General features: G+C 44.4%; 1 protein-coding gene across 1 annotated transcript in view; it reads left to right on the top strand.

Moving 5' to 3' along the window:
* FBXO47 (F-box protein 47) overlaps nucleotides 1-16,907 on the top strand; it is a 1,324,472-nt gene that overhangs the window by 564,548 nt on the left and 743,017 nt on the right. The window contains exon 4 of the mRNA XM_086919858.1: nucleotides 14,611-14,688. Coding sequence (XP_086775984.1) covers nucleotides 14,611-14,688 — 78 coding nt within the window. The remainder of the gene's footprint in view (nucleotides 1-14,610; nucleotides 14,689-16,907) is intronic.

Raw genomic sequence — 16,907 nt, 5'->3', positions numbered from 1 at the left:
TCTCTAAAACTGGTTGTAAAGCGTTCCCAGTTTAGTATACGGTCCATTACAATCGGGTGTGAAAGTATAAGATTTATTGCTGATTCTGACAAGGGCTCGATGCTTTCTGCCGTAAATTTGATTCTCTTGTAGTCCAACGTATAAATGGAGCCCAAGAGTGGAGTTGGCTGAATGCCAGAAGGTGCAGTTACAGCTATGGAGATTTCTTGTGGGCGATGGTCGCTCTCCCCCGTGTCACCCAGTCTAATGTCGGCTATAAATGAGAACAGCGAGAGACTGGCGAACGTGTAATCCAGGATTGAGCCAGTTGTTGCGGAGTAATGGCTGGCTACATGAGGAAAGTCGCCAGAAAATCTTCCGTTGAGGGCCGTAAGGTTGGAGTGTTCAAGGTCTTCCGGATGTCGTCTATTTTTCTTGTTATTTTTCCCATAGTAAAAGTCCCCTTGTGTTGGTATGTTACAGTTTGAGGATTGGAGACTTACTTTGATTCCTTCTGACGATCCCAATAAATATTGATTCAGATCCCCTGACAGGATAAGGTGGTTTGGTGATTCAACGCTGCCTATGTAAGTAGTTATTTGGAAAATAAGCTTCGCAGAATCAGTTGCTATACGTTTTGGGTGAATATATGCGTTGACAATCATTACTTCATTAAGTACCTCTGCCAAGGAGAAAGTGAATTTAGCTGCTAGGGCGACCTCTGTTACAGGACCGACTGCAGCTGCTGTGGGTATGGTGTTTGTGGATATATAAGTTGCCAGCCCACCTGAGGAATGACCGGCTTTCCCACTTTTTGTGGCTGGTATTGCAGAGCAAAAGAACCCTTGTATGTGTAATGGTTCAGTAAGCCATGTTTCCTGGTGCAGGATTATATCAATTGTTTTCAGGTATTTCAGGAAATCAGGGTCAGAAAGTTTTGTAGCCAAGCCATTAACATTCCATGAGCATAGGCGAATCTCCATTTCTTTTTGTGGTCTATTGCCTGTGTCTAATTGGCTGTAATGTCATTGAGTAGCTGAGGAAAGGGTTTTGGTTCTTGTGATTGGCTCAGGATATCGAAGGCTACTTCCAGGAGCTGTTTCTTCCCAGGGGGAAGTGTGTTGAGAACTCTGAATGAGAGGCCTTTGTTGAGGAAAATAACCCAGTGCCCCTCTAAGAACGGAGGTTGGAGGCCTTGGGCGGCTCTTAGACTGGGAATTAGATGAGGCGCTGGGTAGGCTGGATTTTGGTGAAAAGAAACATTGACGCCCCAGGCTTTGAAGGTATGATACTCATTTAATACTCTCTGAGCAATAGCAACTGATTTCCATGAAGCCCTCGTAGCCTCAGGCATTGCTGGGTTTTCAGGTGTAAAAAACGCTACTGCAAGAAGATCGGTTGTTTTCAGGTCTACTAGATAGGGAATGGCCCGTAATAATTTCAAAATATTGCCCCTGTTCAGGATGTCTTGATGCCCTTTTGAAATGTACTCAGGTTGGAGCAATGTGGCGCACGAGCCAATTGACAAACTTTTTGAGGCCTGAACTCAATTTGTGGAATCTCCAACATGCAGTGCAGGACCGTGTTGGTAGTTAAATTGGGTATCCTCCCTCAAATGAGGTGGCGCATTCTCTCTGTGGGTGCTGCGATTGGTTACAGTGTTTGTTATTAAGGTTGGTTTGCCAGGTGGCATTAGCTGCTGCAGGGGCAGAGAGTCCTGAAGCGGCTGGTCGGGAACCATCCGTGGTTGCTTTCCTTCTCTTGATAGTGCAGGTTTTTGAGTAATGCAGTTCATGCAAGTGTTTGTCTGATCATTATTGTTGTGGTGGTCGATGGTAGTTTGCTAGATTGCGTTCATTCTAGACTCCCATTTCCTTTCTATAACAAGGTCAGTAATTTTTTGGGCTTTCTTTTGTCCTTTTGGAGGAGTTGGATCAATTAAAGGCATTTGGGGTGGTATTAAGGAAGATGAGCTTGGGGCGATGTTATCGCTTTCACTTTTGAGAGCTGTTGTTACCTGAATCAAATTCTTGTGAGGAGATGCTGCTGTGTCTCGGTAGGCACTGGTTTGGACCAGAGCTGTGTTTTGCTTGCCCCCCTTTTTTCGATCAGTGTCTAATTTAGGACTCTGTTTTCTGAAGATTAAATAGGTAGCTGCTTGGTTGAGAAGAAGTAATTTTTGATTACGGCCCTTTCTTTTCTGCTGACAATGTTGTTCGGCATTTGCCTTTGTAATGATTATATCTGCCTGGTCTGTCTTGGAAAGTTCGCTAACAGTGCAGGGAGACAGCACTCTTTGCTGAGTGCCGGAGTCAGTGCATTTGATGTTCTGGTTAATTGGGTTATCAAGATCTCCTTGTTTGTTTACAGGATATGAAAGATCTGAGGTTGGGCGGCGAGAGGGGGAGCGAATAGAGTTAGATGATGTGTTCTTCACCTCATTAAGCACTGTATCTGAAGTATCTGAGGTGTAAAGCTTTGATTGTTTGAGAGCTGGGAAGCAGCTAGTGGGGAGAGTGGTCTCTATCAGCGAGTTCCGTAAGGAGCTGGGGGATAAGCTTGGTAGGGGAGGTGTGATGGGTGGGTGGGGCTAATGAAGTTGTGACTTGAGTTTCCTGTTGTGGCTGGTTGACTGTAGGTGTGAATGGGGAAGTGGCGAGGCCCGGCGTGTGAAGGGGAGGGTAGCGGGCCGGAGCCGTACCAGGTGGGTGGAAGATAGAAACATAGGCTTCGGCGTTATCTGTGATTGTAGGAGGGAAGGGGATTAAGGCGGGGTGAGGTAGGGATGGGAGGGCAGATCTTAATGCTGGAAATAGGGAGTCGAAGGCTTCAAGGTTTTTATTGTTTGCCTGAATAAGGACAGTACCATTCGTGTAGATGGTCACGGATGTGGTCCCTCTTCTGGCCGTACAGTTAGGGAGTATGGAGGTAAGTTTGCAACTGTGGGAAGTGGATGAGGTTTTGGCGATACAAAGTTGCGTTCTAATCATGAAGATCCAATCTTTCGGTCTCTCAGTGTGGAATATAAGGTCCATCTTAGTCGGACCTTTGGAGGCTGAGTGGTAGATGTCTGTGAATAGGGTTTCCATGTGTTGACGGATAAGTTTCTGTTTGAAAATGCGTCTCATTTTTGTAGAGAGGAGGAGGGGGAAGATGATGGTGAATGAGTTCCGGCTGTGGGGTTTCAGGTGGACAGGTAAGGCTTTCGTGGGAGGGGATGGCGAGTCACGCGCCATCGTGTAGGTAATGTGAGAGAAGGGTGCCTGAGCGGGGGGGAACGGGGTGAGTCGGTCAAGATGGAAGTGGGGAGGGAGAATGTGAAGTGTGAGCAGAGGGTGCCTGTACGGTGGAGGCGGGCGAGTCGATCGAGATGGATATGAGAATGGTGAATATGTTAAAAATAACCCGTGGGGGCTGAACGGGCCTGTTGATAGGTGTAGCTATGTCTCAGGCCGGATCTGGGCCTAGGAGTGGTCGTAGCTCCTGGTAGGCTTAGTGATCTACTTCCCGGGATTCTTCTAAGGCAAGGTGTGGGATCTATTCGAAAGGTAGTCTGCAGTTCGAAGAGGGCTAGTGGGTAGGCGTCCTGCGGTCGACCAGAGTTTCAGCTACTCTCAATACAAGGCTTTTTGTCGGGTCATGGTTCGGCCAGCGTGTTCTGTGCAAACGCGCTAGTCTTGTTGATGAGGTCGGATGAATGACCTCTGTTGGTCTGTAGGGCGCGCTGATAGGTGGGGGGACCTAATCTTAGGAGACAGGGTATTGTGAGGCGGCCGTTGTAGGGTTAGCTTTATCTACGAGTGTCCAGATTTGCTGACGTGGCGCTGGCCAGAGCGATTTGATTTTTCACAGATCCCCTCTGTGCTCCCCAGGGTGTCTGTACTCCGGTTGACAGATTGGGGGCAATAGGGGTCGGGGAGTTTCATTCGTGGTCGGGGGGGGGGTCGCACTTGGCGGCCATTTTGGAGTCCGGGATACTCTTTATGTGACTGGACCTGCTTACCGGATTCTTCAGAAGATGACACATTTTTTGCAAGGATCCCCTTGTTGTTCCCCGGGGTGGCTGCGTTCCGGTAATGGGGTAGGGGGCACTAGATCTTCAAGTCGCCGGGCTTGTCCGTGGTCCGTTAGTCACATTGGGGGTGTTTGAAGTTGATACACTTCATTTGGTGAGGAGGTCGCACTTGGTGGCCATTTTGAAGTCAGGCTAGCTTATCAAGTGATCAGGCTTGCTTGCGGGCCGCTAGTAGGAGCAATATGTTTTTTACTAGGATTCCCCTTTGAGTCCCAGGGGTGCCCATGCTCCACTAGTCAAATTGGGGACATTTGTGAGCCCGGTTCAATTGGTGGAGAGGAGGTCGCGCGTGACGGCCATTTTGGGGTCAGGCTGGCTCATTTTGTGATTGAGGGCTGACTCCTTGGGCAAAGCTGTGTCAAATGCTCGCCAGGTGAAAGCTTGGAAAGGAGATTGTGGTTTTTAAACTGTTTTAACCTTTTTTTAAATTGAATCTGCCTATTTGCACTACTTTTGAAATTGAATCTGCTTATTTGCACAGACTCACCTAGGAGCACGGGGTCCGTTACAGAGGGGAGGGAGCTACTCTTCCGGTTAGCGGTCCAGTAGCGGTGCGGTCTAGTGTTTGTGATGCTGGTCATGATAAATTGAACGCTGCTGCGATCGCGCGGCGCTGACTCCCTGGGCGAAGCTGTGTCTAATGCTCGCCAGGTGAAAGCTTGGAAAGGAGATTGTGGTTTTTAAACTGTTTCAACCTTTTTAAAAATTGAATCTGCCTATTTGCACTACTTTTGAAATTGAATCTGCTTATTTGCAGAGACTAACCTAGGAGCACGGGTCCGTTACAGAGGGGAGGGAGCTACTCTTTTGGTTAGCAGTCCAGTAGCAGTGCGGTCTAGTGTTTGTGGCACTGGGCATTGTAAATCGAACGTTGTCGCGACCGGGCAGCGGACGCGCCTAATGCAAGCCCATCTGCGCCCGTCCGTGCTCTGGCCGGGCGCAGGGCCCGTCTCCCTGATCCGGCATCACATAATGGAATACGATACAAAAGGAGCAAACTTCTTAATCTAAATCCTGGTAAGAAGTCTGTATGTTGCTCTCAAATGTCCCTGAACACTGTTTGCCATTCAAAAAAGAGCTCTTCTTGTGGTAGTTGCCATGCTTCTCTCCCGGCCATTCTGAACCTTCCCATATTACAGGAAGCTACACATAAAGTTAAAAACCAGACTGACTCTGATGCTGATTCTTTAAAATGTATATTTCTGAATACAAGATCCCTGGTTAAACACAGTACAGAGTGTGCCATATTACTCGAGGGCTCTAAATCCAAAGTGGCTTTTTTCACGGAGACATGGACCGACAATACTACCGGTCCGGACCTGGTTAAGGCCACTCCGCCTGGGTATCAATGCCTTACCCTCGATCAGCATGGGAAAAAAGGGGGAGGACTTGCAATTATCTACCACGAATCGCTCTCATTAAACTCGGTTCCTGTTTCTAATCTGAGCTGTGAGACTCTAGCGTTTAACATTTACGCTGAAAATCGCAGAACACTCAGGGGCATACTAGTATATCACCCGCCAGGAGCTAAGGGTGGGTTCTTAGACTCTGTGGGGTCATTAATTGAAGAAGGAATGAGTCTAGAATCCTATTTTGTGTTGGGTGACTTTAATTTCTATCTTGAAGATCCCACTAGTCCCGACACGATCTGGTTAGAACAAATTATGGAGGCTGGAGGTCTTACACAACTGGTGGAGTCTCCCACTCAGGAGAAAGGCCATACACTGGACATAGGGAAGATTTCAGTCTACCTGGTTCTGTGGTCAGACCACTGTGCCATTCAGTTCGAATGGGATAATCATTGGGTCCTCCCAATTGCTATAAAACCGACCCACGAGGTCGCTACTAGGGCCTGAGTGAAATTAGGCACTGTGACTTTTGAAAGCTAGCTCTTAAATTCATTGGTGAATCTTCCCTCGGATGTGGATGAGGCGACAGAGATGTACAATAATTGACTAACTAAGGCCTGTGATGCTTTAATTCCCATAAAAAATGGATCCCTAAACGAGCTTTACCCACTGCTCCTTGGTCCTCAGATGAATTTAAGGCCAAGAAATTGGTGTGTAAACAATCTGAAAGGGCGTGGCGTAAACACTATAATGAAGAGGCCAAGATAAAATATATAATCTGCATCACGGACTATAAGCACCTACTGGTAGCAGTAAAGAAGGATTATTATTCAAGGCAAATTGAGATGGCTAAATCTGATGCTAAAGAACTTTTTAAAACAATTATTAAATTATCTACCCCTACTACTGCTAAAAATCATGGCCACCCTGAACTCTGCAATGAAATAGCAGGTTTTTTTAAACAAAAAATTGACAAAATTTTTTCATCCTTCTCCGAGACGATCACTAAAAATCAAACTAGTACTAAAGCAATGGATACAGGAGACGGTGGATCCTTACTATCATTTAACTCGTTTACACCCTTGGATAGGAAGGATATGCTCAAAACTCTTAATATGATTAAATCTGGAGCACCCAGTGATCCATGTCCGGTACAGATAATTAAACAAATCCCTGATACTAGAAGTACATCATTAACCCCGCTGCTGAATGCTATTATGACTGCTGGTGTATTCCCAGGTGTTTGGAAAGAAACATCTGTACTACCCCTTTTAAAGAAGAATAATCTGGACCCCAAGGACCCCAACAACTACAGACCAATCTCTAGGCTCCCTTTTCCTGCCAAGATATTGTAAAAGGTCATGAATACCCAACTCAGTGCTTTTATCCATCTCAATAACTCTTTGGATATATCACAATATGACTTTAGAGCCTATCATAGCACTGAGCTGGCTCTGCTAAATTCCACAGAGGAAATTCGAGAAGCAGTGGATAGAGGAGGACAGGCTGTACTTGTCCTTTTTTATCTATCCGTGGCTTTTGACACAGTCCATCACGAAATATTGATGCACCGGTTGTCGGAAGTTGGTATTAAAGGGTCGGCATGGCAGCTCATACAGTCCTTTCTTACCAACAGGTTGCAGAGTGTTGTTTTTGATGGGATGGCCTCAGAACCTTTTACTCTTCCTTGTGGGGTGCCACAGGGCTTGTCACTTAGCCAAACTTTATTTAATATTTATGTGGCACCACTGGCAGAAGTGATTAGGTCCTTTGGCTTTCAGCTTACCTCCTACGCTGATGACACCCAGATTGTGTTATAGCTGACAGAGGGAGCTGAAAAGGAGACTGGGTCTCGTTTTTATGAATGCATGAGTGCAATATCAACCTGGATGTCTTCCAATTGCCTAAAATTAATTCCTCCAAGACCGAGGTCTTGAAATTTGGAAATAACCCTCGAGTCTGGACCCCAGAGTGGTGGCCTGAGGACCATGGGAAATGCCCTGAACCCGTTAGGAAAGCTAAGAATCTGGGGGTTCTGGTGGACACTAAGCTTACAATGGGAGACCAGGTTAGCATGGTGTCCTCATCCTGTTTTATGGTTTTACGGGTAATTAGGAAGATCAAGGCCTTCCTTACTAAGAACAACTTGAGGACAGTAGTGACAGCTCTTATACTGTCACGCCTCGACTATTGTAACTGCCTATACCTTAATGCTCAAGAACAACATCTAAATAGGCTTCAACTGGTCCAGAATGCAGCGGCAAGAATGCTGACTGGAACTCCTAAGTTTGTTTCGGTCAGAAGTCAACTGAAGGAACTACACTGGCTTCCAGTGGGATTGAGAATCCGCTTTAAAGCTCTGTGCGCTGTTTTTAAAGCAGTTAATGGAATAGGCCCAGAGTTCCTCAAGCGTAAGCTGCAATGGTATATTCCAGGCAGAAACCTAAGATCCTTAGGTGCTAAGCAAGTACAAGCCGCCTCTTTTTAAAAAAAAAATTGGGGAGGCCGAGGTTTCACTGTCTGTGCATCCAGAGCATGGAATGACCTGCCCTTCATGCTTAGAAATGCTCCGGACCTCTTGTTCTTTCGCAAGAGTTTAAAAACTCTGCTCTTTTCCCAATAAAACTTTTTTGCCTCTCAGCTAGTTAGCATCTAGCGCCAGGACACCCCAGTGTAACCGTGCGCTCTACAAGAATAAATAACATAACATAACATTGAGCGTGTTATCGGTCCGCTAATGAGAGCGGTTAATTATTCTGGGGTTCCCCCTATGGCTTCCAGGGGTGTCAGAGCTTTGCTAGCCAGATTGGGGGCAGTAGGAGTTTGCAGGCATCGAATATACGTTGTGGAGGTCGCGCGCGCGGCGGCCATGTTGGGGTCAGGCTTCCTACCCCAAGTGCTGCTCCAGTGCAGAGACCGACGTGAATCCCTCCGAAATCAGATCGGCAGTCCGGGCTCGTGGCGAAAGCTCCGTCGGACTGTGGTCTCATTTGGTGGCTTCTCGTGGGGCTGCTGAGGAGGATCTCAGGCACGCTGTAGATTATCCAGGTTGGGCCGAATCATCGGAGGAGCGGCACAGGACATGTCCGCTGTAATCTGAGGCTCAAAGGTGAACTGTGAGTGAAGAGGAGGGTGGGATTTTAATAGTCGATGATAAGCATGGGAGTCAGGGGGCTGGCGTGTGTGAGCCCCTCTCATTACCCACAGACGAGAAAGCATGGGGAGGACTGGTAGAACTGGTAGAACGCGCCCCAGTAAGTTCACTAAGAACACTAGATTTCAATTGGGGCGCATTAACAGATACTTTAACACAAGAACAGAGGTTAGCCCCCATTGCGGAGCACAGGGCGCTGAGTTTCTCCATATGTTCTGAAGCTGCCCGGAAATAGGGAGCTTCTGAGAAAGAAATGATCACAGCGCCAAAGAATTGTCTTTTACACCAGCCCCTCCACACCTCTAAGAATAAAATAGCAAGTACATTTCAGGACCTGGGTCTTACACAGGCAAAAAGGGATATCACCAGCCACTTGAAGGAGCGAGGAGGCACCAACACAGATGGGTGGTAGAGGGAGGCAGGCTATGAAGGGGGGCAATAAGGCTACGGGAGGCCAGAAGAACCAGAAGTGAGAAATCATTAGAAACAGCCAGGGCGTGTGAAGCATTAGTTTCACTTCTTAAGCAGCCAGAAGCTATGTTAGAGAAGAACGGCAGCAGGCCTCACAGGAGACCGAGACCAGAAGCAGCCAGATGTAGCTGCATAGGGGGTGTGGAATGGAGACAGTGGATTTGGGAGTGTTGTCCAAGTTCCAGGAACTCAGAGGGAAAGCAGAGAAGAGCTCCACCTGAGATGACACCCTAGTGGGAACTGGGGCACACAATAAGACACAGCTGGTTGGAGGGGGAGGCAATGGTGGGGAGTTGTTGTCCTTTGGCATGAAGCAGCCAAAGGCAGAATGTAATAAACAGTTCATTACCTCTTGGAAGCTGATAATGTCAAAAGATTTCATGCATAGTATTTAGTCATACCAAAGTTAGACTCGTTCTGTAAGGAATGGGATGGGAAACGAGGCATGAAGATGCGAATGAACCGCAATACCATTTATGTCACAAATGTATCCATACTGCTGCCTGTACGTTGTCACAAGTAAAGGATTAATAAAATCTGTTGAAAAACAAAATTCAATGGAAGAGCATCAATATAGACATTATACCTCAGGGTCACACCCTGGAATTTGTTTTAAAAAAAACATTACCATTCACCTCCAAAAAGGAAACATCAGCTCCTCTTTCTCCTGAACCAGGACATATCTCTGTTTCTCTAGAAGGGGGCTATGGAAGAAGTTCCTTTCCAACAGCAGTTTTCAACAGTTCCTCTACTATTAGGAGTATCAGGTCCAGTGAACATTTGTTGAGTATACTATACCATTTTTCCATAAATTTGGCATTGAGATTGAAGCGAAATAGCATTGGTTTAATTGCTAGTCTCAGTCCTCTAGGTACTGGCTTTGTGATATTGCACTAGAGTTGATGTGTGCATTTTTGGATTGAGTTGACGGCGAGTCAAGTATTCCAATTGTTTGAGCTGTTGATTTATTGAGCTGCCATGGGCATCTTTGGTTCGGACTTCTTGGATTAATGAGTATATCTGATCTGCTTGGTCAGATGTATATGCCAATGTTGTTGCTCTATTGTCCGTAATTCCTGTTATCTGATCAAACTGCATTTTTTTTCCCGTTGGGTGATTCCTTACTAAGTTGACAAAAATTGGAAAGATAACTGGAGAATGCGCGAGGAGCACTCCAAATTTATTTATATTTAAACCTTCTTGTCAATTGGTGCAATGACTGTTAAGGGTTGTCACTCCTTGGTTGAACTGCAGGTAAGACTAGACAGAAGGTTAGTCCAATCATGCACTGTTCACTTGGTGTTATCCCACACCTATTCAAGTTTTCCATTTAAATTAATTGATATTACCATCACTTTTCATACATTTTAATCATTCTTGGTTTTAGCAAAATTCATGTTTCACTTCACATGTCTTAAATTCATCACAATCAATTCTTGAACATTATATATACATTTTGAAACTGTTCTCATAACACTTTTTTTTGTTACAGTCAACATTAACATATAGCACACCCGATGCATTTCGGTACCCAAACGGTACCTTCCTCAGGGGAAATTCTAAAAGACAAAATGAAAATATGTTGATTGTTGTGTGTGTCCATGGTAGCTAATAATAAATCTAAATCAATGTGGAATCTCGTGCCTTAATTGGGTTGATAATTATGGAGTCTCGCCTGAAAGATGGAAAAACTATATGTGACATGGGACATCACATCTAACAAATTAGTACTGAGCAGTGGTGTATTTGATGTTGGCTTACCCGAGTGTACTTGAAAATCATTTCTATTCAAACATCTTCCTCATAAAGAAAAAGTCTGGGAAATGAAGATAGGTCATGGACCACAGACAGCTGTACAAATATATAAAGAAGCAACCTATGGGAATTTTGTCTCTTCAGTTAATTCTGTCGCTACTCAACAAAGGGGATTTCATGACGTTTCTTGATGTCTTGGACGTATATTTTCACATTCCCATTCTTGTGACACATCAACTGTAGCTTAGGTTCGAGGTGGCAGGGTGCCCCTACCAGTTCAAAGTTCTTCCTTTTAGTCTCTGGTCACCTTCCAGAGTTTTCTGAAGTGCATGGCACCGGTAGCTGCTTTCCTGAGAAAAAAATGAGCTTCATGTATTCCCCTACATGGACGACTGGTTAGTCAAAGAAAGCTTGTTCCACTCTACAGAACAGTTTACCTTGGCTTGCAAGCAGTTATTCAACTTTCTGGGGCTGACATTGAAAGTGGAAAAGTCTTCTCTAACACCAACATTATCGCTGGTGTTTCTAGGGGCCATTCTGGACACCAAGGTCATGAAAGCTTCCCATCTACTGAAAGGGTCCACAAAGATAATGGACACTGCTACTTCTCTGATGGAAGCTGGATGCGCAATGGGTTCAAATCCACAGTTCGTTCGGGGATATCATTGACATGAAGCAAGTATTGTCATGGTGGGTAAACAAGGTCAACGTCTCTCCAGGTCTCTCTTTCGAACTGGCACTAACGTGCTTCGTAGTGCAAACAGACGATTCCTCACCACTCAGTACCCGACGGTCACAGCTTGAGTCCGAGTAGCCCAACAACCCAGCAAGATCTGACCTGAGAGCCAGCATAGTAGACCTCCACCGACCTTCATTCAACGCCTCCAGCCTCACTGAAAAGGTCCCCGCAACCGCGACCGGTACCGGTGAGAAGGACCCAACATGAAAGGACACCCCTGCATCCGCAGCTCCTGTGACCTGAGGTGCCCGTCCGACAGGGTCCTGGTATCCATCAACTCTTCAACTTCATCCTCCAGTCGTTAGTTACTCTTCACCCAGTCTTCTGGCTCCAGCCTGCAGTCCTTTTTAGCAACCGAAGTCCTCCATTGAAATGCACTGGGCTCCCAACACCTACTAAGCACCCTGAACCTGCCTGCCCCTGCGCCACTGATGGTGTGGACTTTGTGCTAACCTGGGACCCCCTTTACCCTGACCTTAACCCTAGAGGCTTGGCAGGAGCTGATCATCATTGCTTCAATGAATTGCGCAAAAGAAAACTACTGGGTGTGGGCTCCCAAGCAGCAAGGCCAAGCCACAGCCTTAAGTATCAAAAAACAAAGAGCGCCAATGCTGCCTTTGAACGATTCTCACTATCTTACCATCTCACAATCGATTTAAACAAAAAGTGAGGAGATCAATGTCTCTTGAATGAATCTTCAATTTTATTGTTTATATTTCTTCATTTAGAGCTTTTTAGTTTTTTTCAGAATTTCTTTTTTTCAATTTGAAAAGATATATGACATACAAAATATGAAACGCATTATATACATTTAAAACAATCCCCAACCAACACTCTCACAAACTCTCAATTGTGAATCACAAACAATCACAGTCAACCACTTTCACACACTCTCAACAATACAAAAATATCAACAGTTCAATGCAGTTCAATATAAATCGCATTTCCAATAGTGCCATAGACAGTATTTTCAGCCTATTTGTAAACTTTTTCTAAACAATTCCAAAATTCTTTTAAATTCTTATGGCATCATACAATACAGGGTCTATGCGTTTCGAACTGGGGGAGATCTAGATTAGATTCTAGTATATGACCATATCTCAAAGCTACAAGTGGCTCAACATCCGTCTTTTCCCTCTTACCTTTATAACAGTGTATATTAATCACTGAATCATGTTCGTCTTGATACCCGGCGTATGACCACCTAAACAACCACAATAACATAACAAAGCTCTACTTACAGGACTATTCAGGCCGATCAACGAACAAATTCATCACATTCTCCGAAACCTCCTCATCGGGAAGTAGTAGTGAGGGTGAAAACTCAGACCTTAGAGGAAATAACGGCCGAAGGGGCTCTTTTCGACAAAACCAACAAGGGTCTAATAGTAATTTTTTAGGAAGAGGACAGACGAAGCCAAGGGGCAAAGTGAGATTCAACCAACCTTGGGAGATGTCAACTCGACATCAAAATTACAAGAACTAACACCATCCTTGGTATTTAACCTTTCTAATAAAATCCTCACCAAAGAAGAAGAGAGTATACTTTAAAAAGGACTAGCATTCGTCCCTTCATATTTTGTATGTCATATATCTTTTCAAATTGAAAAAAAGAAATTCTGAAAAAAACTAAAAAGCTCTAAATGAAGAAATATAAACAATAAAATTGAAGATTCATTCAAGAGACATTGATCTCCTCACTTTTTGTTTAAATCGATTGTGAGATGGTAAGATAGTGAGAATCGTTCAAAGGCAGCATTGGCGCTCAATGAATTGCGCAGCTCGATGATGATGAACAGTGCGGCAGGACAACAATGCAGTATCTGCATCATAAAGGGTTCATCAACGATGCCTTCATCGCCTGCATGGATCTAAACCGTTGCATCGAGTCTTTGACATCGACGCTTGCTCCATCCAAGGTACTTTTCAGCTGGATCTATGTGAACCGTGTAGCGGACCTGCCCTTCATCGCTGTCAGCCTGAACTTTGGATTCACCCCGGTCCAGCGCGACCTCAAGTAACCCCTAAGCACAATTTGCTCCTAAGCACAATTTTTTGATTTATTGTTTAAAAATGCATAACATCCGGTTCTACTTATTTGATTTTTGTTGCTTTGGTCTTAATTTACTCATAAAAATATAATCCATTCTTCTAACCCCGTGTGGAGTGTTTTTGTGGTGTTTTAATTATGTTACTTTGTGTGTGTGTGTGTGTGTGTTGCACAAATATACTACACATTACCTCTTTAGATAAGCCTGACTGCTCTGTGCCAAGCTACCAGAGGATGAGCATATGTTATCTTTTAGTGTGTATCTAGCGTACCCTGATGAGAGTGGTGGTTCCTGCTTCTACAGGGTGCATACTCTGACAACCCAAAACCCTATTTCTAACACCCTGCCTTCATTATTTTCTGTGGAAATGAGTTACAGTTCCTGTGAGTGGCCATGCATGGTTCTAGACTTAATCCAGGGGTGGCCTTGAGTACTGTTTTGATACCTTTTGCCTGTAGTAACTTTAAAAGTGTAATTTGTGAATAGCAATGGGTTTACTCTGTTGTGGGTGGGTGTTTGTATTTGCATGTCCTTTCCTAAGCCCCTCCTTACTCATTGCCCATAAACCCACCCATTTAGGAATAAATAATCCCCATTTTCCAGTCACCGTCCTTGATCCTTCCACATTTACTACCAAAATGTATACCTGCAGAGAAACAATGGAAATGGTAGAGGTGGAGGTCTGTAGGTAGGTGTAGTTAGGTGCAGGTGTAGGTTTGTGATTAGCATTTTGTAGTACAAGAGTGGTACTACTCTAGTACTACTTCATGTCCCACAAAACATCGTTTGTGAATTGGGCTCTATGTTTGCAGAGGATGTTATATCTTTTATTTTGTAAAGCTCCCCAAATATTTATTTTAATGTCTTAATCGCCTGAATCTGATTGTGCCATTCAGAAATCTCATTATTTAAAGGTACTCAATAATAAGTAATTTTTTTATCATTTTACCAATGAGAACAGTTACAATTCTGGAAGATGCCCTTAAGTCTTGGGGTTGAAAGGGTAAAGTGAAATTGATCTTTTTTTGTCTCTACAGATTTCCTGTTTTAAGCTTAGTGGTTGTGCTGCTCCAAGTCAGTGTTTTGGGTTATCATGCTACGGTGCATTTTTACAGGTAAATTATCACACTGCCTCACAGGTAGTGCATTCATCTTTTATCAAGTAAGAATCTGATTACAAGTAATGCGGAGTTCCAGAAATAAATGATTGCTGCCCGCTGGAATTTTCTTGTGGATTTTTTGCAATTACAAGTCAATCCCCAAGGGTGGGAATGGAAGTGGGGTCGGGGCGCTTTGAAGGGGTACTGTCACTTAGTATGGAGGAACTTCCTTTGCCGGTGCTGAAGGTCAGACAAGGGCTGGAAAACGAGTTGGGCTACAATGCATCTCTTTCCCCACAACGATTTTATGGACCAGAATGTAATAACGTAGTCCACGCTTGTAGGTAGTTACCCCACCAGGAGCTCCTATCCAGGTGCTCAGCCCATGCCAACTGTCACTCTGCAGTCAGAGTACTAACATTCTGACTGCAGCATTTATGAACATTCTAAAGATGGTATAAATGCATCACATAGGGAATGATAGGATATTACACAGAATTTCTGGATTGTAGAATGGGATCCAGTGGGCCGCACCCAGTAAATCTTGGTCCAAGAACATCAGTCTACATGTGATCATGTACAGCAGAATTTCATACGGAAACATTTGAGTATACAAAAAAGTGATGGATAGAATGCTTGAATTAATCTCGGCCACTGGTGATTACTTGGTCTGCATTTCAATCCATCGTTATTTTGCACACCATGCAAGGTAGACATTTGTGAAAAGGACTGGGCCTAAGAGCAGAACTCTGTGGTTGGAGGGGGATACCATGTGAGCTCTCATTTTGAGGAGTACAAATTCTGTCAGCTCAGCTGTCCTTAGTCTGTCATGGTGTCACCTGGCATCCAATGCTTTCTCTTGAGCTAATAGAAACTAGGGATTTTTGACACTGCTGAAGCGGATCAAAATGTGTAAACTGATTAGTGCATCATAAGATCTTCACTGATAGCCATAAATGTAGAACATTCCTACCTGCATGAAGTGAAACAGAAGGTATATGAAAGAAAAATCAGTCAATCAGACTCAACGTGTAGAGAGGTGAAAATATGCTCTGCCCCTTTAAGGAGCCAGGAGCTACTGCGTCCTATAATGCTTTTACTGGGAGTTGCCTCACAGGCCCAGTTCTATTTTTCTGGCTCATACTGACTGGATATTAAAACACTTATCATCTTTTCTTTACCTTAATATGTGATGTTTTATCTGGGTTTTCAAACAGACTTGCCTTCATTTGACCTTCTTTAACTTTTTGCTCTTGTTTTTATCGTTCATGAGATTTGTCTTATTCAAATTTGCTGATTTTCCTACTATTTAGCTTGACAAACAAGGTTTGTTTTGTTTATTTATTTAAAGTTCACAGAGAAAAGTTTTGCAGTTGTTTTTCTCATTCACTTAAAAGTCGCACTGATTGGTTAGTCAGCCGGGAAACCACGCTGGGATAGGTAAAACGGCACCACAAAGTTGTGTTGCCATTGGCAAGTTGCTGATGGAGCCATGTTGTGATTGGTTGACCTTACGCATAGCCTTGGTTGCTGTTTGCTAGATTATTCTGTGTGATTTTTGGATTCTTTTGAGCGAAAATATTGTGCTCCATTGAAAAAGCCTAAAGCCTCTACCCTACCTTCTAACGAGGGTCAGAAATTACCTGCTGAGGTAACACATGCTTATGAAATGATGACGAACATTGTTTTTTTTGCATGAACCTGGATTTCTGAATGATAATTACAAAAAACAATTTGATGGACAGAATGTAGATCAATGTCTTACATTCACCCCAGTACAAGGATCTGGGCCTAAATCCATCGTTTTTTGCACTCCACACCACCCTGGGTCAGATAATGGCTTTATGCAAATCAGCTCTGACCCTGTGCCCCATGGGAACAGTCCAGTCCGAACTACAACAGCCATATCTTTCCCAGACCGGAATCAAGCATCCGAGGACCGGACCGGTTTCGAGGTAACACCTCTCATCAGCCCGGCTAGCTTGACTCTAGTGGTGTGGAGGCTCTGGGACCCACGTCTGAGCTACCCCAGTACACTCAGGGAGAAAATTACAAAAAACAATTTGATGGACAGAATGTAGATCAATGTCTTACATTCACTTGAGTACAAGGATCTGGGCCTAAATCTATCGTTTTTTGCACTCCACACCACCCTGGGTCAGATAATGGCTTTATGCAAATCAGCTCTGACCCTGCGCCCCATGGGAACAGTCCAGTCCGAACTACAACAGCTA

Source organism: Lissotriton vulgaris, chromosome 5 (assembly GCF_964263255.1).
Source record: "Lissotriton vulgaris chromosome 5, aLisVul1.2, whole genome shotgun sequence".
NCBI classification, from domain to species: domain Eukaryota; kingdom Metazoa; phylum Chordata; class Amphibia; order Caudata; family Salamandridae; genus Lissotriton; species Lissotriton vulgaris.
The sequence above is the reverse complement of the archived record's forward strand: the minus strand, read 5'-3'. Positions and strand labels throughout refer to the sequence as shown.